Below are 25,608 nucleotides of genomic sequence, written 5' to 3'. Positions count from 1 at the left end.
GAGTTATAACCCTCTGTTGTGCTGTAAATGTCAGTTGGGATGGGAGATGTCCAGCAAAGATACACAATATGACCAAAAGTATGTACACCCCAACCATCACACCCGTATCAGGTTCGTCTCCAAATTGTTGCCACAAAGTTGGAATCCCACAATTGTATAGAATGTCTTTGCATGCTGCAGCATTACAGTTTCCCTTCACTGGAACTAAGAGACCAAACCTGTTCCAGCATCACAATGCTCCTGTACACAAAGCAAATTCCATGAAGACATGGTGTGTTCCGGTTGGAGTGAAGAATTCGAGTGTCCTGCACAGAGCCCTGATTGAACTCAACCCCACTGAATACCTTTGGGATGAAGTGGATCCAGAGCTTCCTCAACCGCAACATCCCAACATCAGGGCCTGATCTCACTAATGCTCTTGTAGCTAAATGAGCACAAATCCCAATGGAAAGGCCACACCCCAAAATCTAGTGGAAAGCCTTCAAAGAAGAGTGGAGCTTGGATATTTGGATTTTGTTGTATTCGTGAATCCAGACTTACCTGAGTGTGCTGAGTGTCTCGTCGTAGTTAATATCTGCAGGACTCAGAGCCGCTACCATGGCGGTACGTGAGTTTCCACCTGATCACACACAGAGCAGTTGCATTTTCAGTTTTACAACAGTGTTGCATATAATCATAATTATACAGTGATATTCTGGCAGAGATGACTACTGACAGTGGGATTCAGAAGCTTTGGTATTCTGATTAGATTAGATTAGATTAGATTAGATTAGATTAGATTAGATTAGATTAGATTAGATTAGATTAGATTAGATTAGATTAGATTAGATTAGATTAGATTAGATTAGATTAGATTAGATTAGATTCAACTTTGTCATTGTGCAGAGTAGAGGTACAAAGCAATGAAATGCAGTTAGCATCTAACCAGAAGTGCAAAAAGAATCTTATTTACAGATAAGTGCCAGAAGTGAGTACTGCAGCACAGTGATGCGATATGTGACTATATTATAAGGACATGAGTGTTTTACTGGGAAATACACCACTCATATTTTTCATACAAGCTCCATCCGGGACATGGAGAACCAAAACCGGGACATAAATCTCTATCTGTCACTCATGAGGACATCAATGAATTGTTTTGATAAATTTGGGGACTTTTTGTTTGTGAATGTGTCGCTATAATAAAAAGAAAATCATATGTTGGCTTGAAGATATGAAGTTTATCTTCTCTTGTTGAAAAACTCACATTTTTCATACGAAATACATCACGGATCTGAGTGATATATTTTTATTATTATACATACACATTCCTTTAGGGTATTCAATGTGTCTTTCTCTTTCAAAATTCTGTCTATCTTCTGTATTTAATGAAGCAAATCTCATGGCCATGCTTGTTTACAAATTGTCCCAGTCGCTCGCTAGCGCAGAAGTTTTATGTCTCCGACGTGCGACATCATGTTGTCTTGACAACCGTGCAATATTGTAAATCATATTCAACACTCATTCTCCATTGGGTAGAGTGACATAATACACGTAGGATAAGTGTTATGCTAACAATATTGCATGCTATCAAACCAAATGAATGAAACCCGCTAGAAGGGAATAGAACACGTTTTTATTCCATCAAAAAAGTGTCCTGTATGTATAATACAGTAATTCCCAATATTTCATTTCAATGATGTCACTCCCAGTGTTTTCCCGCTGATTAGACGCATGTTGTCAAAATGGCGAACCGATTCAAAACTAAAATTTTTCTGATTAACTTGCGTGTTTCTTCGTGAATGTGTCCATATAATATAAAGAACATTACACGGTGGTGCAAAGATATGAAGTTTATCTTCTCATGTTCAAAATATTTTCACACATTTGCTTCACTCACTCGTGAATATATACATTCACCACTCGAAGCTAAACTTCATATCTTTGTGCAACCATGTAATATCCTCATATATATATCATCTCATTATCTCTAGCCGCTTTATCCTGCTCTACAGGGTCATAGGCAAGCTGGAGCCTATCCCAGCTGACTATATATAATCCCAGCTGACTATATATATATATATATATATATATATATATATATATATATATATGGCGGCACGGTGGTGTAGTGGTTAATGCTGTTGCCTCACAGCAAGAAGGTCCGGGTTCGAGCCCCGTGGCCGGCGAGGGCCTTTCTGTGTGGAGTTTGCATGTTCTCCCCGTGTCCGCGTGGGTTTCCTCCGGGTGCTCCGGTTTCCCCCACAGTCCAAAGACATGCAGGTTAGGTTAACTGGTGACTCTAAATTGAGCGTAGGTGTGAATGTGAGTGTGAATGGTTGTCTGTGTCTATGTGTCAGCCCTGTGATGACCTGGCGACTTGTCCAGGGTGTACCCCGCCTTTCGCCCGTAGTCAGCTGGGATAGGCTCCAGCTTGCCTGCGACCCTGTAGAACAGGATAAAGCGGCTAGAGATAATGAGATGAGGTGAGTATGTGCTATTATCGTAAAATAATCTACTTTAGGGTGGCAACACACTACCCCAGAATTGATTATTTTTCTATAACAGCATGTACCAAAGTGTTTTATTTCTTACTTGTTCAGACTTGAATTGGACATAAGTAACACAACTACATCACTAATACCGACATGTTTAATACAATAATAATAGTAATAATAACTGAATTGTTATTATGGGATGTCAAATGCCTCGTACCGAGGTTCTCCCTGAGCAGCCAGGTGAGTACAGAGTCTCTGTAGGGGATGAAGCTTTCCACCTTCTTCTTCTTCTTGTTCTACAGACAGAGAAACATTGGGATTAGCTTTAAAACCTGCATCAGTGCCGAGATTACATTTAAAATCAGATTATTAAATTATTAAAATTAAATGATTTCACAGTTATCTTTTACAGCATTCTACTATTTCAGTGAGTCGATGGATTCCCTTGTTTTATTTTTATTCATTAAGGAGTGCCATGTGACCAGCAGGAGACTGATGCAGTATCTCACCTTGTTCGGTAACGAGTCCTACAGAGATACACAAAGGAAAACAGATGATACCATTATAATCAATTCCACTTAGTAATACAGAAAATATAGTATTTATACTTAGCACACAGTACACGCTACTCCATATTTAATGTTATATGAAATCAGACTTCTCACCATTTCAGCTAAAGCAGAAATCACTTTGCCGAGTGTGGTCAGGGATTTATTAATGTTCGCTCCTTCCTACAGACCGCAGAAACACAATTAAAGTTAGAATGTCTGACATCTCCGTTCACTCCTGTTATACAGGCATGTGTTAATAACTGATTATATCAATCAAATACACAGCAATATTCAACAGCCAAATTATTATAATATTAGTATCATATACGTTCATCAGTAGAAGTACAAATATGATTTGTATATCTGGGTTTTGGTCGTTTATAAAGCTTAGAAAAAAATTAAGTTATTTGAATTATTTTAATTTGTGACCTTATGAAGGCTAACATGTTAACCAAAATAAAGAAACTGAAACAAATATATTTAAAAATGTGAGTAGTGAGGTGTGTTTTGTGTGTCCAATGCCACTGTATCTAATGAGATCAAAGTCTACGCCCCCAGTTTTAATGCAACCAATCAGACCATAGCCCACTTCCATTATTACTGTAACCATTCAGAGCACAGCCCCACCCCACTACCATTATAACCAACCAGACCACAGTCCAACCCCCAATTTTAGTGCAACAAATGAGACCATAGTCCTGACCTCAAAATTAGTGCAACCAGTCAGACCACAGCTCGCTTCCTTTATTACTGTAACCAACCAGACCACAGCCCCGCCCCCAATACCACTGTAACCAACCAGACCACAGCCCCGCCCCCAATACCACTGTAACCAACCAGACCACAGCCCCACCCCAATACCACTGTAACCATCCAGACCACAGCCCTGCCCCCAATACCACTGTAACCAACCAGACCACAGCCGTGCCCCCAATACCACTGCAACCATCCAGACCACAGCCCTGCCCCAATACCACTGTAACCAACCAGACCACAGCCCCACCCCAATACCACTGTAACCATCCAGACCACAGACCTGCCCCCAATACCACTGTAACCAACCAGACCACAGCCCCACCCCAATACCACTGTAACCATCCAGACCACAGACCTGCCCCCAATACCACTGCAACCATCCAGACCACAGCCCTGCCCCCAATACCACTGTAACCAACCAGACCACAGCCCCACTCCAATGCCACTATAACCATCCAGACCACAGCCCCACCCCAATGCCACTGTAACCAACCAGACCACAGCCCTACCCCATACCACTTTAACCATCCAGACCACAGCCCCGCCCCAATACCATTGTAACCATCCAGACCACAGCCCTGCCCCCAATACCACTGCAACCACCAAGACCACAGCCCCACCCCAATACCACTGTAACCATCCAGACCACAGCCCTGCCCACAATACCACTGCAACCATCCAGACCACAGCCCCACCCCAATACCACTGTAACCATCCAGACCACAGCCCTGCCCACAATACCACTGTAACCATCCAGACCACAGCCCCACCCCAATACCACTGTAACCAACCAGACCACAGCCCTACCCCAATACCACTTTAACCATCCAGACCACAGCCCTGCCCCCAATACCACTGTAACCATCCAGACCACAGCCCTGCCCCCAATACCACTGCAACCATCCAGACCACAGCCCTGCCCCAATACCACTGTAACCATCCAGACCACAGCCCCGCCCCAATACCACTTTAACCATCCAGACCACAGCCCCACCCCAATACCACTGTAACCATCCAGACCACAGCCCCACCCCAATACCACTGTAACCAACCAGACCACAGCCCTACCCCAATACCACTTTAACCATCCAGACCACAGCCCCGCCCCAATACCATTGTAACCATCCAGACCACAGCCCTGCCCCCAATACCACTGCAACCACCCAGACCACAGCCCCACCCCAATACCACTGTAACCATCCAGACCACAGCCCTGCCCACAATACCACTGCAACCATCCAGACCACAGCCCCACCCCAATACCACTGTAACCAACCAGACCACAGCCCTACCCCAATACCACTGTAACCATCCAGACCACAGCCCTGCCCCCAATACCACTGCAACCATCCAGACCACAGCCCTGCCCCAATACCACTTTAACCATCCAGACCACAGCCCTGCCCCAATACCATTGTAACCATCCTGACCACAGTCTCACCCCAATACCACTGTAACCATCCAGACCACAGCCCCGCCCCAATACCACTTTAACCATCCAGACCACAGCCCTGCCCCAATACCACTGTAACCATCCAGACCACAGCCCTGCCCCAATACCACTTTAACCATCCAGACCACAGCCCTGCCCCAATACCATTGTAACCATCCTGACCACAGTCTCACCCCAATACCACTGTAACCATCCAGACCACAGCCCCGCCCCAATACCACTGTAACCATCCAGACCACAGCCCTGCCCCCAATACTACTGCAACCATCCAGACCACAGCCCTGCCCCAATACCACTTTAACCATCCAGACCACAGCCCTGCCCCAATACTACTGCAACCATCCAGACCACAGCCCTGCCCCAATACCACTTTAACCATCCAGACCACAGCCCTGCCCCAATACCATTGTAACCATCCTGACCACAGTCCCACCCATACCAGTGTAACCAACCAAACCACAGCCCTGCCCACAATTCCATTGTAACCAACCAGATTATTTTTATTTTATTTGTATTTTATTTTATTGAGCTTCACCTTGAGAACATAATTGAAAATAACATGTACAAGAAAACAAAATATTAAGTACAATTACACGTAGGCAGGGTCATCACAACAGTTTACACCAATTACTGTGGGCCCGATTAATAAAACAAAAGAAGATGGATAGATACACTAATACATTAAAATGCAATGCAATAATAGAAAAAAATCTGGACATTAATCTAAAAACAACAGGTAATGGGGCTGGTAAGGAAACGTGACTTGTTGCAGCCCCACCCCAACACCACTGTAACCAACCAGACCACAGACCACTTGCTTTATTACTGTAACCATCCATACCACAGCCCTGCCCCCAATACCATTGTAACCAATAAACCACAGTCCTGCCCCAATACCATTGTAACCAACCAGACCACAGCCCTGCCCCATTACCATTGTAACCAACTAGACCACAGTCCCACCTCAACACCGTTGTAACCAACCATACCACAGCCCAGCCCCAATACTGTTGCAACTAACCAGACCCCAGTCCCACCCCAATACCATTGTAACCAACCATACCACAGCCCAGCCCCCAATATCACTGTAACCAACCAGACCACAGTTCCACTTCAATACCACTGTAACAAGTTTATCTACCAAAATGCAATGAATTGCACCATAGTCCCACCACAAAAATTCCACTGTAACCAATCACAGTGCATTTCCTGCCATCTCTAACCAATGAGAGAGAAGCCACTATCAACCTCCAACCAAAAATAAAAACTAATAATTGCAAACAATAATTGTCACTGTACATTTATTGACCCTGTAATGAGAAACTGACCCCCCACCAAAAACATCATAATAGCCAATCAGAGTGCAGCACCTGTCTGATCCCAATGCCACAGGAGTGTAGACCCCACACAAAATGACTCTGTAACCAGTCAGATCGCAGGTCCTGGCCCCAGTGCCACCATCACCAATCATCCCACAGTCCATATCTCCAGTGCCATTTCAACTGACTGGAGCATAGGTCCAAAATACCACTGTAACCAGTCAGAGTGCACACCCCACCCAAAATGCCACCATAACCAGCGAGCACTTCCTGCCCTTAAATAAAGCTCTTTGAGCCAGTCAGAGAGCTGTTGTGTTTGTAATGTTATATTTATTTCAAAAATTATATAAATGTTTATTTAGACATTTATATTTATATTTGTCATGATGGATAAATTTGTCACTGGCAAGTGCTTAATATTTGCGTTCATACGTAAATAATAATGGATAAAATATGTATAAAATTGTCCTTAAACACAGTATGGTTATAATATCATACATTATAATAATGTGTGTTGTTGTACAGTGTAACACATTTAGACACTCAGGACTGCAGAATGGCGAAAGTCTCACCTTCAGTCTGGTGCCTTTGGCTCCAGTTGAGTCGGCTCTCTCGCTGCCTGCCAAGTCCACCAGGCTGATTTTGCTGACCTGCATCCGGTGAAAAAACAAGTCGCGTCAGCTAAACACTGCACTAATGGAGGGAAGAGCTAATGAACACTGCATCTGTGCGATGCTTAGAGTCTGCATTCTCATTCCAGAGAGATTTATATCACCTTCATCCTGCATTCATGAATTAGAAATGTCTCATTGATCTGTAGATCTAATAATCTGTTGGTTTTTTTCTGTTTCTAATAACAATATAAAATATATCCCATTAATGATCAGAAACAATACTGATGGAAATGGAGCTCCAGTTTTTGGATCCACATGATGAGACATACGGTAAAAGTGGGAACAAGAGATCACTTTTTGTTTCAAAACAAGCCATTTTTATTATCTTCATTATTTTGTTACAAATTGATTATTATATAGAACATACATTGGTGTATGTAAAGTATATACACTACCGTTCAAAAGTTTGGGGTCACCCAGACAATTTTGTGTTTTCCATGAAAAGTCACACTTTTCTCATCTCATCTCATTATCTCTAGCCGCTTTATCCTTCTACAGGGTCACAGGCAAGCTGGATCCTATCCCAGCTGACTACGGGCGAAAGGCGGGGTACACCCTGGACAAGTCGCCAGGTCATCACAGGGCTGACACATAGACACAGACAACCATTCACACTCACATTCACACCTACGCTCAATTTAGAGTCACCAGTTAACCTAACCTGCATGTCTTTGGACTGTGGGGGAAACCGGAGCACCCGGAGGAAACCCACGCGGACACGGGGAGAACATGCAAACTCCGCACAGAAAGGCCCTCGCCGGCCACGGGGATCGAACCCGGACCTTCTTGCTGTGAGGCGACAGCGCTAACCACTACACCACCGTGCCGCCCAGTCACACTTTTATTTACCACCATAAGTTGTAAAATGAATAGAAAATATAGTCAAGACATTTTTCTGGCCATTTTGAGCATTTAATCGACCCCACAAATGTGATGCTCCAGAAACTCAATCTGCTCAAAGGAAGGTCAGTTTTATAGCTTCTCTAAAGAGCTCAACTGTTTTCAGCTGTGCTAACATGATTGTACAAGGGTTTTCTAATCATCCATTAGCCTTCTGAGGCAATGAGCAAACACATTGTACCATTAGAACACTGGAGTGAGAGTTGCTGGAAATGGGCCTCTATACACCTATGGAGATATTGCACCAAAAACCAGACATTTGCAGCTAGAATAGTCATTTAGCACATTAGCAATGTATAGAGTGGATTTCTGATTAGTTTAAAGTGATCTTCATTGAAAAGAACAGTGCTTTTCTTTCAAAAATAAGGACATTTCAAAGTGACCCCAAACTTTTGAACGGTAGTGTAAGGCAGGGTTAAAACGCACAGGCCATATTTGTGCAAATTAAGCAAACAAACAAACAAACAAACAAACAAACAAAGATTACCATTGAAAGCAATCATCTCAACCAAAAATACCCCGAAAAATGCGACCAGGCTTCCATTTTTCAGAACACTAGACTACCAGACTTGTGCTATTTATTTGGCTAAAGATACAGTAAGCCCCGCCTCTTCTCTTTTTTCACTGGCCCCCATGTTTAATCAATCACAATCACCCCTGACCCGAAGAAACTGACCCAAAGACATTAAGTTTCATGGTGGGACCTATATTTTTTTAGTAAAAGTGTCTGTTCAGAAGGTTGCACCTTTTCTGAGGTGTTGTCCGTGTCACTGTCGAAGCGCTTCTGTGTGAAGATGATGTTAAAGACGGCGTGAGAGCGGCTGCTCGTCTCGTTCATGTTGGTAGCTGCTACGGTTCTGTAACAACAGAGAGATGTTGTGTAACACGGCGTTACTGAAACTCTGCCATTTATTCTGATTTGATTTGGATTAATTCTGATCTAACAACTGAAATAAATATAAAAAAAGAAACAGGAAATGCTTCATGTACAAATTAACAAAGTTCTTCTTTACAAGCTCTCCTGATTTTGTGAATAACGCACACTTCTGGGTCAACAAGGGGTGTGGCTTATTTTAAATTTGATCATTTGGTCACAAACTCAATCTAATGTATCTAGCTAGCTTTCTTGCAAACCTGGCTTTCTAATAAGCAATAATATTAGCCATGCTAACTACATAGCTGGTTAACAGATAACCACTGTGATGATGTCACATGATCAAGTTTGTGCTAGGATAAACAAATTTAACTCAAGCTCCACCCCTTGTTGACCCACAGACATGTGTTGCTAAAAAAGTAAAGATGTGTGTATAGCACATGATCAATTTAAAGAAGTCGTTTTCCTTTTTTGGAGTTCATTTCATTTAATTTGTTTTATTTCATCTAATTATACCATCCAATCACATGGTCTATCACATGACAGAGTCACCACAAGACTTATCTAACATTAACTAGCTTCCTAGAGAACTTTATAGTTACTTAACTAACTAGTTAGCTAGCTAATGTTTGCGTAAAGCTAAGGTCTCACATAGCCGGGATCATTTCACAGTAGACGCTGGCCTTCCAGGGATCAACCAGCACGTGTCCCAGGCCCTTCCGTCGGAATATGTGAGAGTCGGGCAGTTACCTTGACAAGCAGAATGGTGTGGCTTCCATCCCCGAAAAGTTTTGCCATGTTGAAAATTGCCATGGGTCAAGTGCCAGATGAATTCATCCATCGCAACCATGAAGGCATCCGTGAGCATCCTTGAGGCATCCATGAGGCTTACGCGGGCTACCAGGGGTTACCGTAGCATTCCATCGCAACCATTGAGCTCAAAATTTTCACAGAACAACATTCTGCAGAAAATGAAAAGTTTGCCTAGGGGGCATGGCTTATTTTGTCTTGCCATGGCTATGCTGTAGTGCAGGGGTGAAAACCGTACACACTGCCATCATTACTGTAAGGCCATACATCGCTATACGATGCTGCCACCGTTGGTTTTACCAGCATCTTCCATCGCTACCATCACAGCAAATGTGGATTCATTTGCATATTTACTTCACCCAAATTTATGCAACAGATCACCTCCAAAATCTACTGGAATAGCCACAGTAGCCCCAGCCATGATCCTCACGACTCAACCAGCGATGTGAGACCTTAGCTTAAACTATTACATTGCAGAGTTAAAAGTGGTATTTTATTCTATGCACTGAGGAAATGAAAAGAAAAGCTAGCACTGATGCCTGATGCCATGTGACAAAGTTTGCTCAAATTTCTCCATTATTGAACTACAAGATACAAGACATGCCATCCAACTACTTGCCTGGCTTTGTTTCCTGAGTCCATCAGGTCCTGGATGTCGTTGTAGGATGTGACAGCCATCTTGGACAGATCTTCGACGTACGGCCCCATGAGTGGATGCTCTCTCACACGTAGGTTTCCTTTATTCTTTGGGTTCAGCAGATCTCTCACTCGCTCACAGTAGATCTCCATATAACTGACCTGAACATACACAAAGAAACATCTGTACTACGTCTGTGCTGGATGATATATCGATCAGTATCTGAACCTGGTAGGTCGTTAACTAGAACTGAGTGGTGTGACTTTATCACATTGTTCTTCTCCTGATGTGTGTAGAAACTGTGGTGTGGTTCTCACCTCCACAGAGTACGAGAGGTTATTGTCTCCATTGTCATTGATTTTGGTGAACAGGTCTTCACAGAGCTGGCACAAAGACACAAGAAGATGTTTGAGGGTTAGTGTTCTGTGGATTCATCTGTCTATAGTGTAATCATCTAAAAATGAAAAATATTCAAGGCTGATTGGTCAGTTAAGGCATTTCTGATTATATTACAGCAATGATGTGTCATTATTTAATGAATAAAATATATCATTGTTGGCAAACTGCAAGGAACAAATCACTTGGCGACATGCCATTATAGGAAAATAATCAACTTCCAGATGGAAACAGTAATTCTTATACTTCACAGAAATCGTTAAAGTGATCATGGGTCCTGGTGCTGATCTCATGTCCTTCTGATCCTGTTGGTCTTCATGCAGTAATAAACAATAACAGAAATGTACCAGTGGTATTATCCCTTGTTGGTCTTTCTCCTGTTTGCCCATCATGGTGTAGGATTTTCCTGCTCCGGTTTGACCATACGCAAAGATGCAAACATTGTAGCCTTCGAATGCGTGAAGCAGCATTTCCTCGCCGATGTCCTTGTACACCTGTTTCTGGCAGGCGTAGTTAACATCCTCTGGCTGCAGCAAAAATAAATACAGAAATAAACAAAAATAAAATATTGTCATTTTCTAACATCTTTGAATTGTAAAAACTTTTATTATCATTTTTAATACTGAAATCAGACCCTAGTTAGTCTCTGCAGCTCTTAAAGCATATACGCAGAGCCATGGCCTCACTTTCGTTTATGAATGCCTTGAGACCTCAAGAATGGCACAGGAATAGTTTTAAGCGTTAACAATAAATCTAATATAGTAATTTTTATGATTAAAGTGATTTATATAGGTAGCGGTCTGAGTGAATGACCTTGACGTCCGTAGTGTCACAGCAGGAAGTCTATCGGTCTCGTCGCCATTTCCGCAATACTAAAACACAGAGCTGACTGCAACTCCGATCCTCCATTTTGAGCTAATTTATTGCCATGCCATGTAGATGTGTTGCTGGCCGGTGTAGCAACATGACAGAAGGTGGATTTACGTTGCATTCATGGCCCAAGAATGTTCAAACTGCAAAGATTTGGACGCGTTTTGCGAGAAGTTCACGGGCACATTGGGCGCCTACGAAGTGGTCTCTCCTCTGCTCTGTACATTTTACTGAAGACTTGTATGAGACCTCTGATCTGTTGAGGAGCGTTGGCTATAAGCCCGGATTGAAAGAGGGTGCAGTACACACAATTAAAGAAAAAGAAAACAAAAAAGGAAAGTATTTATTTATTTATTTATTTTAAAAGCAAAATTCAGTTGCACCAGTCCTCCCAGAGTGAGCCAAGGGTTGTTGCTAAAACCCAGGATGGAACGGGACGTGGCATATCACTCAGGCAGTGACCTCCCTGCAGTTGTTGCTAAAACCGGTGATGTCCCATTCCGTCCCGGGTTTTAGTAATTGCCTGAGCCGAGCAGTAATGGCGGAATACACAGTATGGAGAGAAAGAGTGGAGCAGCCGTCTGATTTCTAAACTGGATATCGCTGCCATCTCGCCCTTACGTGGAAGAAGCGAATGAATGGAGAACTGAACGAACAACTGAAAGTCAGATTGTTTCAAAACAGTCGGCCACAAGATCGGCCTTCAAGAAACGAGAACGCAGACGGGTAAGCTCCGACTCTCATTTGGATAAAAAAAACACGTTGTTTACCTGCATTTAGATTAATACATGTAACTTGTATTGTGTGTTTAAGTTAGCGGTATAAGATTATTTAATTTGCTTCAGAATGTGATCGTCTCAGTTCATCTGATTATTTAATGAGCCTTTTACGTTTTATCAGTGAAAATGCATGCATGTACATGTGTGTTGTATAAGTTAATGAGAGTCAACCCACAATCAATGAAGTCAAATCAGTCTTAGTTGAGCGAGTCGGTAACGCTATTTCTTACTTTCACTATAAATTTTTATTTATATGACTTTGGTCTATAGCTGTCAAAGGCCTCGGCCTTAAAACCGGTTCCCGCTGTGACGTCACGCACTCAGGGCTGGCTGGCTCAGCGGGCCAGCTCCAATGCCAACTTTGTGGTCGATTTTAACTCTCAAAAATATATTTTTTTATTCCCATTTATGCGGTATACAAGAGTCAAGGATGGAGATACTATCCACTCAGAAATTTATTTAAAAATAAAGGTTCTGCGCATCTGCTTTAATGTTTTATTGAAGACCCTCCACTTCCACACTCTGGGGCCACCAACTTGTCCCCGCCCCCTCAGTGTGCGAATTCTTTGTAACATGAAAATAAGATTAGTAGCTTTAACTAAGACTGGATCTGTGAAGTTCACATTACAGTAACAGCTGTAAATTTAGGGATCTGATCTGATCTGGTTGCCTGGTTACATGCTGTAAAGTAAAGGTGCTTCATAGGCGTTAATTCAAACTCACCGATGTGTGAGACCAGTACGAATAGTCAAAGTTGAAGCTCTTGTTCTCTTTTGGTTGTTTAGGGTTGATGATTGCTGGAAAAAAAATAAAGAGAAAACTTATTCAGGGCATCAAAAAGGAGATAAAAAGATGTCATCAATGTATTGACTACAACCATGATACTTCTCTGAGGTAATTACATTTATGAAGCAAATGATGAAGCTAGTTCTGCGAGTTCCCACCCCCTTGTTCTGGTAGTTCCTTTTATTCTCTTGCATACACTATGACTTAGTTATTTCTTCATCCTAGCTAATCAGTTTCCTCCAGTTCTCCTGCTTCCTCAAGTTCACCCTAATTGTTCTAGTTGTTTTACTCCATAGTTCCTTTAGTAATCCTATTTCTACTTCCAAGAACCCCAAATTTCCCTCATTCCCTCTGAAGTTTGAAGAGTTCCTTAAGTTCCTTGAGCTTCTACCCTCTAGTTCTCGTTTTTATAGTTCCTACTACCTAGGTTCAGCATTGCTCTTGTCAAACTGATTCATGCTGTTCCTAAAGCTCCTACACCCTAGTTCCTTTAGCTCTTGTAGTTCTTCTAGATCACCAACTTCCTACAGATCTTTGAGTTCCTACTTCTTAGTTCATCTAATTCTCATGGTTCTCCTAGTTCTCTTACCACCACAAAACATGGAGTCATTGTTCCTCCATTTCTCCCAGTTTATAATCCCAAGTTCCTTTGGTTCCATAGGTCTCCTTGGTTCCTCCAGTAATTCTTTCACTTTCCTAGTTTCTCTAGATCACATACTGTAATTCCTCCAGACCTCCAAGTTCCTACTCCGTAGCTCCTTTTGCTCTCATAGCTTCTATTCCCAACATACTTTTGTTCCTCGGGTGTTGCATATATTCTAGTTCTCCTAATTCCTACTGCCTCATTTCACTGGTATTCCTAGTTGCCTTAGTTCCTCTGTTTTTCCTAGTTCCTCTAAATCACCCAGGTCCTCCACATCAACTAGTTCCCCTTCCATAGTTCCTCTAGTTCTCCCAGTTCCACAGTTCTCCTTAGTTCCTTCTGTATTGCTTTCACTTTCCTAGTTTCTCTAGATCACATAATTCCTCCAGATCTCCAAGTTCCTACTTCGTCATTTCTACTCCATAGTTAATCTACTTTTCCTAGTTCCTACTCCATAGCTCCCTTTGTTCTCATAGCTTCTTTTTTAATGATATGTTAACAGGATGCTTCTTCACCAAAATGATTTTCAAGAAGGTCCTGTCAGCTTCTATTCCCAGCTTACTTTTGTTCCTCAGGTCTCGCTTATATTCTAGTTCTCCTAAGTCCTGCTGCCTCATTTCTCTGGTATTCCTAGTTGCCTTAGATTCTCTGATTTTCCTAGTTCTTCTAAATCACCCAGGTCCTCCATATCACCTAGTTCCCCTTCCATAGTTCTTCTAGGTCCTACTCCATTGATTCTGTATTTCTCATAGTTCCTCAAGTTATTCTAGTTATCATTCCATTGTTCCTCTTGCTCTTCTGGTTACCACTTCATAGCTTGTCTTGTTCTACAAGTTCCTCCAATTTTCTAGTTTCTACTCCCTAGTACTCCTAGTTCCTGGTCCATAGTTCCTCTTCTTCTCCATAGTTTTTATAGTTCTCTTAATTCTTCTAGTTAGTCAAGTTCTTACTCTCTAGTTCCTCTCATTCTCTCTGTTTCTCTAGTTCAGCTAACTCTAGTAGTCCAAGAATCTATCTTTTTTTAACTTCACGTTCTTCTATAGTTCTCTTGTAAATCAGTTGCACACACACTAGCAGTGAGACACAGAAAAAAACTGGAGGATGAAAAGAGCAAGAAACTACTCAAAATGATTTGAAATGCAAACCCTTTGTGGTGAAACACTCATACACGTGGTGATATTTAGGTTATAACCCGGGCTACTCAACTCTAATCACTAAATAACTCAGTGTGTGTGTTACAAGAACACAACATGATCCATTTTACTGTACAGAAATGTCAGAAGATGTCAAAGTTCATCCTGCTGTTGGTTAATCCAGCTTGAAGAGGTGTGTGTGTGTGTGTGTGTGTGTGTGTGTGTGTGTGTGTGTGTGTGTGTGTGTGTGTGTGTGTGATGCATTGTTCAGATTGCTAGTATGAGATCATTAACCCACACAAAACACACACAAAGCTCTGCAGTGTGGAAAATATCACAGTGCATGACGCATTGTCTGACTGTTCACACACACACACACACACACACACACACACACACACACACACACACACACGTGGAAATAGGAGAATTTGTAGAGGTAGCAACTAGTGGAACTAAGAACTGGTAGCTAGAAGAACTCAGACCTAGGAGTAAGTAAAACTTAGTAGAACTAACGACTAGGAAATAAGAGAATTTGTAGAACAGAGGGAAATGGAGAACGAGCAGCGAGTGGGACTTTGGTCCTGACCGTGTCCTGGTTTTTCTGTTTACTGTATTTAGAACTTTTCAGCAGTGTTAACAGAACCCTCATATAGAGACAGCATGTCCTGTAAAGTGTGAAAGTGAGAATGGTGGTGAGACTTACTGGTGGTGTTTCCCGACATCTGAATAATGCACTTGCTCTCTTTGTTGAGCTCTCTGGAGTTGAAGGGTCGAACCCTGACGGCCACTTTCACCGATGCTCCAGCCATGATGAGAGTCGTTTAGAGCTGCAGGTGGAGGAGAAACACAGGCCGAGTTCCACCTGTACAGAGCGGGGGGGAGGACAGAGTGAACTAAATTAAAATATCTCAATAAAATATAAAGCAGAATTTGTGAGCTAGGAGAGCATGTAGAATGACGAACTAGGAACTATCAGCTAAGAGAACTTGTAGAACTAGGGAAAGGGAGAACGAGAGGAACTAGGAACTAGCAGTGAGGAGAACTCAAGAACTAGAAGCAAGGAAAAATCAGTAGAACTAGGAACTAGAAAATAGGAGTATAGTATTTATGGAACTAGAGCAGGGAAAACTAGTGGAACTAGGAACTATCATATAGGAGTACTTATGGAACTAGGGGAAGGAGAACTAGTGGAACTAGGAACTAGTAGAACTAGTGGAACTAGCATATAGGAGTAGTTATGCAATCAGGGGAAGGAGAACTAGTGAAACTAGGAACTAGTAGAACAAGTGAAACTAGGAACTAGCATATAGGAGTAGTTATGAAACTATGGAAAGGAGAATTATTGGAACTAGGAACTAGTAGGCATAGTGGAACTAGGAACCAGCATATAGGAGTACTTATGGAACTAGGGGAAGGAGAACTATTGGAACTAAGAACTAGTAGAACTAGTGGAACTAGGAACCAGAAGATAGGAGTATTTATGGAACTAGGGGAAGAACTATTGGAACTAGGAACTAGTAGAACAAGTGAAACTAGGAACTAGCATATAGGAGTAGTTATGGAATCAGGGGAAGGAGAACTAGTGAAACTAGGAACTCGTAGAACTAGTGGAACTAGCATATAGGAGTAGTTATGGAATCAGGGGAAGGAGAACTAGTGAAACTAGGAACAAGTAGAACTAGTGGAACTAGGAACTATCATATAGGAGTAGTTATGGAATCAGGGGAAGGAGAACTAGTGAAACTAGGAACAAGTAGAACTAGTGGAACTAGGAACTAGCATATAGGAGTAGTTATGGAATCAGGGAAAGGAGAACTAGTGAAACTAGGAACTAGTAGAACAAGTGAAACTAGGAACTAGCATATAGGAGTAGTTATGGAATCAGGGGAAGGAGAATTAGTGAGACTAGGAACAAGTGGAACTAGGAACTAGCATATAGGAGTAGTTATGGAATCAGGGAAAGGAGAACTAGTGAACTAATCAACTCTGTTTCATCACACTGTGTTCCTTTAACAGTGTTTTATCCCTTAACATTCTTGTTCTGAACAGAACAACGCTACGGTTCTGTAAAATCACACTGACAGTTCTTAATTCCTCTAGTTCTCCTTCCCTAGTTCCACAGGCTCACTTAGCTCATAGTTCCTCATAGAACTAGTGAAACTAGGAACTAGTAGAACTAGTGGAACTAGGAACTAGTAGAACTAGGAACTAGCATAGGAGTAGTTATGGAATCAGAGGAAGGAGAACTACTGGAACTAGGAACTAGTAGAATGAGTGGAACTAGGAACGAGAATATAGGAGTATTTATGGAACTAGGGAAAGGGAGAATTATTGGAACTAGGAACTAGTAGGCATAGTGGAACTAGGAACCAGCATATAGGAGTACTTATGGAACTAGGGGAAGGAGAACTATTGGAACTAGGAACTAGTAGGACTAGTGGAACTAGGAACCAGAATATAGGAGTATGTATGGAACTAGGGGAAGAACTATTGGAACTAGGAACTAGTAGAACTAGTGGAACTAGGAACTAGCATATAGGAGTACTTATGAAACTAGTGGAACTAGGAACTATGAGCTAAGTGAGCCTGTGGAACTAGGGAAGGAGAACTAGAGGAACTAAGAACTGTCAGTGTGATTTTACAGAACCGTAGCGTTGTTCTGTTCAGAACAAGAATGTTAAGGAATAAAACACTTTTAAAGGAACACAGTGTGATGAAACAGAGTTGATTAGTTTCCTAAAACAGCATGTTATTGAATGTTTCGTTCCTCTTATCCCTCAACAGTTTACCAACAATTAGGTTTTTAATTTCGTAAAGAATAAAACATTCGACTTTTTATCCATTTATAGTTACATTTAATGTTCTCCAATAAACAGGTTAGTTCCTGTTCTGACTTCCGTTATAAACCATCGTTCCCTCGGCAAGCCCTCTTTCTTTTCTCCTTCTTTAAATGTTCAAGAAATGTCTCGGGGGTGGGGGGGGGGGGGGGGGGTGAGTTTCAGCAGTTTTTTAAATCTGCTTATGCGACACATCCGCCATACGAGTCTCTGAATGAGCTGTTACTGTAAAAATGATAACATATTAATATAGAAAGTGTGCATTAATATAAACCTGCACTACTGTCCAAGCTGCTGTTCTAGAAAATTCATCAACAGTTCATCCTTCTGACCAATCAGAATCGAGAATTCAGAATCCAGCAACACTTTCAACATTTTTCTCCGAGTCATGTGTTTGATCAGGTTTGGACATCATCGTGCTGGGAATGAGGAAGAGATTTGGGGGTTTGACCTCCATCTGTATTGTTTATATGTATAACTAGTGAGATGAAGAGAAGATATATTGCATATTTTATTATGTAATTAACTGAATGATTAAAAGCATGAGATGTCTCAGAAACACAGCAACACGCCGGGTTCTGGAGGTTCTCTATACGTCAGCACTGGGAGAGGTCACATAACTGACGTTTAAGTTACGCAATGGGAGCTCTAGAGATTCTGACCATGACTCATCATTACCATCACTGCCTTCCTGCACACACACACAGATATAGATAGATAGATAGATAGATAGATAGATAGATAGATAGATAGATAGATAGATAGATAGATAGATAGATAGATAGATATCTGTGTACTGTATATAAAAAGTACTGAGTAGAGCAGTATACTGTGTGTATATATATATATATATATATATATATATATATATATATATATATATATATATATACACACACACACAGTGTAATGCTCTACTCAGTACTTTTTAATGAAGCTGAATTTGACCCTGTTCCTGCAGATTTCCAACATTTCTATAAAAACGTATCATATTTCTGGATTCGGTCTCATATTTAAAGTGCGCTGAGGTCAATTAACTGAAGTTAAATTAAGGTTTGTGGGAAAACTCTTGATTTCTTCATTATAATATTTGCCATACTGTGATGTTACATTTGTTCTTTCTCAAGTACACTGCGACCCCACTATAACAAACTCCTCGGGCGATGTCCAAAATAGTTCGTTATACCGAAAAGTTCGTAATGCTGAAATGGACCCACTTGTCACACCAAACACTCATGTTATATGCAAAATTTTAGGAGCATTAAAATTCCTTATCACGAATTTCTCCTTCCAAGTCACTATCACAGTTCACTGACTGAGTTGAAGGATCACAATGATTTCTTTGTCTGTTATGGAAATGGTGGAGGTTACCGGTGTATCATTCGTTGTCAATGTCCACCCACTGACTCACTCTGTTTTCTAAATTTTTACCAGTCAATTCATTCCTGTGTTGCAAATCACCAATGATGTCATTTATGTTGCACTATGGGGTGGAGCTGGGCAGGGGCGTATAAAAACACTGCCAGGGCACTTTAACTAGGTGTTAAGTTTAGTAGTATCAGTAGTCATTTCACCCTTTTATCAATCCATTCTCGATAATAGTTAGTGATCGACACCTAAGCGAGGCTCATTAAGCCTTTGTTTTATGACATTAACACGTATTGTTAACTCGACTGCGGATTTGATTACTGATTGTTTGTCTCTGATGGGAGGACGAGTGCATGGTTCAGTAAACAGGCACATTATGTGATGGATGTAACTGAAGGAAAAGTGTTTATTTACAAACAGGCAGACAAACAGTTCAAAAACATAAGACAAAGAAAGGCAGGGTCATGAAACGGGCAACGTGTGGTCACACAAGGCACAAACAGAATGATGGAGGCAAAGACAAAAGGCAGAGTCCAAACACATAAAAGAAAGTCAAAATCAAAAAGGCAGTACACGGACACAAGGCTTGGTAATGTGAGACACTCGGTACAGTGCGTATACTTCAAGTCTGTGTGTTTAGATAGTGTTTATAAGTGTACGCTGTGATTGCACTCTAATCTGGAACAGGTGCATGGTACTGTAATTAGTCTTAATGGTGCTTAGAGCACATGCAGCTGATGGGTTGGGTTTTTTTTTTTGAAGACTCTGACTCATTGTCATTAAAGGCGGAGGACACTAACTTGGTTTGTTATATGCAGAAGTTCATTGTAAAAGAGTTCGTTATAGCGCGGTTGCGGTGTACTTTCCCAAAATGTCCTCAGAGAATCAGATTTGTCAAATTTTCATTGGCATCTCAACCAATGAATCTTCGAATGTGTCCAAAATAAGGACCTGAGACAGCAAAGGGGGGAAATGTTATTTCCTTCTTCAGTCTGTATTTTCTGTCCCTGATAGTTTTTGGTTTTGAATGAATGAGTGAGTCCCAGAAATTAGGAACAATTAGATTAGTATCCTCAGATCCCAAACCATTAAAAAGTGTTATGAAAGGAAAGGTGATGTAATACAGTGGTAATAATGTCTCTGTCCCAACTGTTTGTTTGTTTGTTTGTTTGTTTGTTTGTTTGTTTGTTTGTTTGTTTGTTTGTTTGAGTGTGTTGCAGGAATCAAACTCACTTTGTTTATATTTACAAAATACAATTAACTTGGTCAGTAAAACTATTGAAAATCTTTTCTTTGTACTTTTGTCAGTTAAGTAAAGGTTCACGTGAATAAACAAATCACAGATTTTTGTTTTTATTGTATTTTGGAAATTATCCCAGCTTTTCTAGAAATGGGGTTGGTATTTGTTTGTTTGTTTGTTTGTTTGTTTGTGTACTAACTTATGTACAAATATATTAATTTATTTGTATGTTTACATACATATCTATTTTTATTTATTTATTTATTTATTTACTTCTTTGCAGTGTACATATTTATTTACACATAAATGTATTTTTGTTTGTTTCTTTACCTATATCTTTCTTTATGTATTTATTTGTTTACTTCTTTGCATATTTATTTACAAGCTTACAGATTTGTTCATTAATTTATTTACTTGCTTTTTTATTCATTTACTAGCTGATATGTTTACTTACCGCTGTACATATGCATGTACTTATTTATTTATTCTTTTTTTGACATTTATTTTTTTATTTATTTTCTTAGTTGATCAGTTAGATAGTTAATGTGTTTGTTTGTTTACTTACTTGCATATTTATTTACTGATTGATTTACTTATGTTCATATGCATGCATTTATTTATGTATATACTTACTAACGTGCTGAGTTTCCCAAAAGCATCGTAGCACAAAGATCAAGCGAGTATCACAATGAACTCTCTCTCTCTCCTAGTTAAGATGCTCTTAGCATTAAGAGGCTTTTGGGAAACCCACCCATGTTTTTTTGTTTGTTTGTTTTTGTGTACTTAGGTACAAATGTATTTATTTGTTTGTTTCCATACATATATCTATTTATATTTATTTACACATTTGTTTGTTTACTTCTTTGCATACTTATTTATTAGCATACATATTTGTTTATTTATTTACATTCAAATGTATTTATTTGTGTTTGTTTGTTTACATATATATTTCTTTATGTATTTATTTGTTTACTGCTTTGCATATGTATATACAATCTTACAGATTTGTTTATTTATTTACTTATTTGCTTTTTTTTTATAAATTTATTAGCTGATATTTATTTACAGATGTACTTATTTATTCATTTTTGACATGTGTTTATTATTTTCTTATTTGGTGAGTTGTTTGTTTGTTTACTTATTTACTGATTGATTTAATTACTTGTGTACATATGCATGTGCTTATGTATTTACTTACTAACTTGTTTGTTTATTTGTTTGTTTTACAGGCTAACAAAATGGTAAGTAAAAATGTTTGCGAATAAACACAGCTTGTTCTTTTGAATAAAATCTTCCACAATTTAATCTGAACATCATCGACATAGTATTTAATCGTTTACTGACAGAAATATCCAAAACCGACCAATCAGAGAAGAGCAGATCCAGAGAGGGCGTGGCTACTGGACGACCTCAAGTGGCTTTAAAAAGAACTAATATCTTTTGAATTAAACACAATATAATGTAACAGAGCCACACGTTAATGCAGCAGTCTGAAGATCAGAGCGAGAACAAACCCGTGGTTTCGTGTCGACAGGAATAATGTGTGTGTCGATGCACAAAAATCATCTCCTTTATTCCTGAATCACAACCATCCAGGAATGTAAACAGACTGTCGGCCATTTTGGACAGTGAATGAATGGCACTGGCCTCACCCCAGCACACACACACAAATATAAAATGGTGTTAAATGTGACTTTAGATTCCTAATGGAGGCTCATTTGTACAAAAATGAGCCTCATGCTCTGGTCATGGACACAACAGAACCTCTGCAGAACACACAATGCCTGAATATCAACATCTCCCATAACATCTCCCATAACATCTCTCATAACATCTCTCATCATCTATACAGCGTATAAGTCATATATCTGACATTTCTCTCTGCTCGGGTTCCTGTTTCTTATCGATGGTCAGTAAAATCCTGCGAAGGAATCCAGCGTGAGTTTCATTCTCAGATTCTGAGATTCTCCATCCATAATCATCTGAACGCTGGAAGGAAGTAACGTCTGTTTATCACGTTCTCAAGTGGAACAAGATCATTTCATAGGAATTCATCAAATTCATTTTAAAAAAGGTCAAAAAAGTCCAGAAATCATCTCATCATGGAGAATATTAGGTATTGTTTTGTATGATGCTATATTTCAGAGATATATTATTTATATTTATTTAATTTCTCACAAGGTTTTCATAGAAAACAGGAATATGTAAATATTATTTAACATTGAGTATTATTTCCTCTTTTCAGAATATCAAGGCTGAACAGACGGCAGAAGGGAACAGAACAACACCCTGTACAGCTCAGGAGACTGACGTACCAAAAATAATCACCAACAAATCCGGCAATTTTCCACACAAAGCTGCTCAACTTACCTGATGTCCGTGACGGTGAAAGTCCCAGGGAGCCTTCTGCTGCTGAATGTTATTCCATTGAGCCTGTCGTCCTCGTCTGCCTTGTTTTCCTCACGCTCTGTGTGTGTGTGTGTGTGTGTGTGTGTGTGTGTGTGTGTGTGTGTGTGTGTGTGTAGGGTCTCAGCCTCTCCCTGGATCAGCACATCAGCACCCAGCCACAGCGTCACTGTGTGTGTGTGTGTGTGTGTGTGTGTGTGTGTGTGTGTGTGTGTGTGTGTGTGTGTGTGTGTGTGTCTGCAGGGGCCTGGTACTCAGTGGTGCGTCAGGACTCGGGGTGGGCTCTGGAAGGAGACAGGAGGGAGGGGGAGGGGGAGGAGAGGATGGAAAGAGCAGAAGCACAAAATGGCAGTGATGATGGAGCTGAGGATGCTGAGGATGCAGTGATGACATCATCAGTGTGTGTGAGCCGCATCACAGCGCTGAAAGGGAGGAGATGGACGAAGCAGCGTGGTGATGGTGAAATCAGGTGCAATTTCAGCAACAGACCTGCATTAATTCTGCTCTGTGTGTGTGTGTGTGTGTGTTTAAGATGCAGCGTGCACTGATATCCCAGCATGCACTGCGTGTCCTCCTCACAATACAGCCTTTGTAAAAAGCCGCCACCTCACACTGTGCACCAGCACCGACACAGATCTTTATTCAGAGCCAAACAGCTCACATTCTCACACTCACATTTCCTCATCAGATTAAAAGAGATTTAGGGCAAAAATATTGATATATATCACAAGATGTTACACAGGACATGATGTTTATCACAGCACTTGGGTTTGTCATCACCAGCTGTCAGACACAAACAGAACTGCAGCATGAGATTCGACTTTTATTCCCTGTGTTTAGAATGAATGCTCAAAGGAAGTCAAATCATCTGAGACAATTTACTCTCATAGGATTATTTTAAATTCATATAAATATTTAGGAATAGCTGAATAATCTCATAGCAATGCAATTCAATCTAAATCTCAAGTTAATTATATTCCATAACTTTATATGGTTTATTTTATTTCCTTTATTTTATTAAGTTCAGTTTATAATAATAATAATAATAATAATAATAATAATAATAATTTCATTTAAATACCACCTTTATATTAGTCAAGGTAAGCATACTAAAATAAAATAAAATAAAATAAAATAAAATAAAATAAAGACGAGTAGGACAAAGAAAGGATAATGTATACACTCCTAAGATTTTTTTTTTTTTTTGCAATAATAAGATTTTTTTTTTATTATTATGGCCAGGTTACCTGCCTAAACCGAGAATTGAATCATCAGTTTTTCTTTGGCTAATCAGACAGCAGGTACACCACCATGCTTACTGGAGCAGTTAAGAGTTAGGTGTCTTGCTCAAGGGCACTTCAGCCAGTCCTGTTGGTCCAGGGAATCGAACCAGCAACCTTTTGGTCCTTTTGGTGTGACAAGAGCTAAAAATTTAAAATGTAAAAAGTAATTATCATTATTAATAATAGTAACAACAACAACAACAATAATCTCATCTCATTATCTGTAGCCGCTTTATCCTTCTACAGGGTTGCAGGCAAGCTGGAGCCTATCCCAGCTGACTACGGGTGAAAGGCGGGGTTCACCCTGGACAAGTCGCCAGGTCATCACAGGGCTGACACATAGACACAGACAACCATTCACACTCACATTCACACCTACGCTCAATTTAGAGTCACCAGTTAACCTAACCTGCATGTCTTTGGACTGTGGGGGAAACCGGAGCACCCGGAGGAAACCCACGCGGACACGGGGAGAACATGCAAACTCCACACAGAAAGGCCCTCGCCGGCCACGGGGCTCGAACCCAGGACGTTCTTGCTGTGAGGCGACAGCGCTAACCACTACACCACCGTGCCGCCCCACAACAACAATAATAATAATAATAATAATAATAATAGTGTTTCATTTCAATGCCACCTTTGTAACACTCAAGGTAACCATACTAAAATAAAATAAAGACTCAGACAAAGAAAGGATAATGCATACAACTGCCTATATTCAAGATGCACAAATTTCCTGAGTTGTTTTTTTTTTTTTTGCAATAATTAGAAGAAGGAGGAGGAGGAGGAAAATAAAAAATGAAAAATAAAAAAGTTAAATTAAAAAATAAAATAAAAGGAAAGAAAAGGACATGAAGACTAGTAGGAAAGAGAAACACAAAAGTCCTCAAACATTTTTAAATAAATTAAAATGTCAATAAATAAATGTCCCATTTACATCGTGCCTTTCTAACTCTCTGACTGTGCATTAGACAGACAGACGATAGATAGATAGAGAGAGAGAGAGAGAGAGAGAGAGAGAGAGAGAGAGAGAGAACAGGAGTGATGCAATTCTGTACAACAGCCCCATCTGGTGGTCATGTCCGGTACTTACACAATAAAATGACTGCATTGAACCTCAAAAACGGGGAAAGAAACGGGATTAATACGGAATAAAAACAGTTTTTCCACAATATTTTTGTGAACCCCAATAAAGTCAATCAGTTAAGACATGTTTGGTGTCTGAAGTTGTGTCCTGGAGCTGCGAGGCTAATGTAGCTAGCTTCAATCCCTGGTTTAGCATTGTGCTAAGCACTCTGTGTGTGTGTGTGTGTGTGTGTGTGTGTGTGTGTTTTTTTAAATGATCACACTCAGTTTTATTGTGTATCTCAAAGTGACTGCCAGGGCTCTCAAGTTTTGAATGCAGGCAAGAGT

At 40.4% G+C, this 25,608-nt stretch overlaps 1 protein-coding gene across 2 annotated transcripts in view; it reads right to left on the bottom strand.

The window, feature by feature from the left end:
- Positions 1-15,870, bottom strand: part of kif1ab (kinesin family member 1Ab) — a 100,494-nt gene extending 84,624 nt beyond the window's left edge. For both annotated transcript variants that reach the window (XM_060898232.1, XM_060898231.1), the window contains exons 1-11: positions 15,765-15,870; positions 13,220-13,293; positions 11,195-11,374; positions 10,769-10,834; positions 10,434-10,612; positions 8,876-8,987; positions 7,129-7,206; positions 3,143-3,208; positions 2,987-3,004; positions 2,695-2,773; positions 541-619 (exon numbers count right to left, since the gene is read on the bottom strand). In XM_060898232.1, coding sequence (XP_060754215.1) covers positions 541-619; positions 2,695-2,773; positions 2,987-3,004; positions 3,143-3,208; positions 7,129-7,206; positions 8,876-8,987; positions 10,434-10,612; positions 10,769-10,834; positions 11,195-11,374; positions 13,220-13,293; positions 15,765-15,870 — 1,037 coding nt within the window. The remainder of the gene's footprint in view (positions 1-540; positions 620-2,694; positions 2,774-2,986; positions 3,005-3,142; positions 3,209-7,128; positions 7,207-8,875; positions 8,988-10,433; positions 10,613-10,768; positions 10,835-11,194; positions 11,375-13,219; positions 13,294-15,764) is intronic.
- Positions 15,871-25,608: the final 9,738 nt, after the last annotated feature.

This window comes from Neoarius graeffei, chromosome 17 (assembly GCF_027579695.1).
Source record: "Neoarius graeffei isolate fNeoGra1 chromosome 17, fNeoGra1.pri, whole genome shotgun sequence".
In the NCBI taxonomy this organism is placed as follows: Eukaryota; Metazoa; Chordata; class Actinopteri; order Siluriformes; family Ariidae; genus Neoarius; species Neoarius graeffei.
The sequence above is the reverse complement of the archived record's forward strand: the minus strand, read 5'-3'. Positions and strand labels throughout refer to the sequence as shown.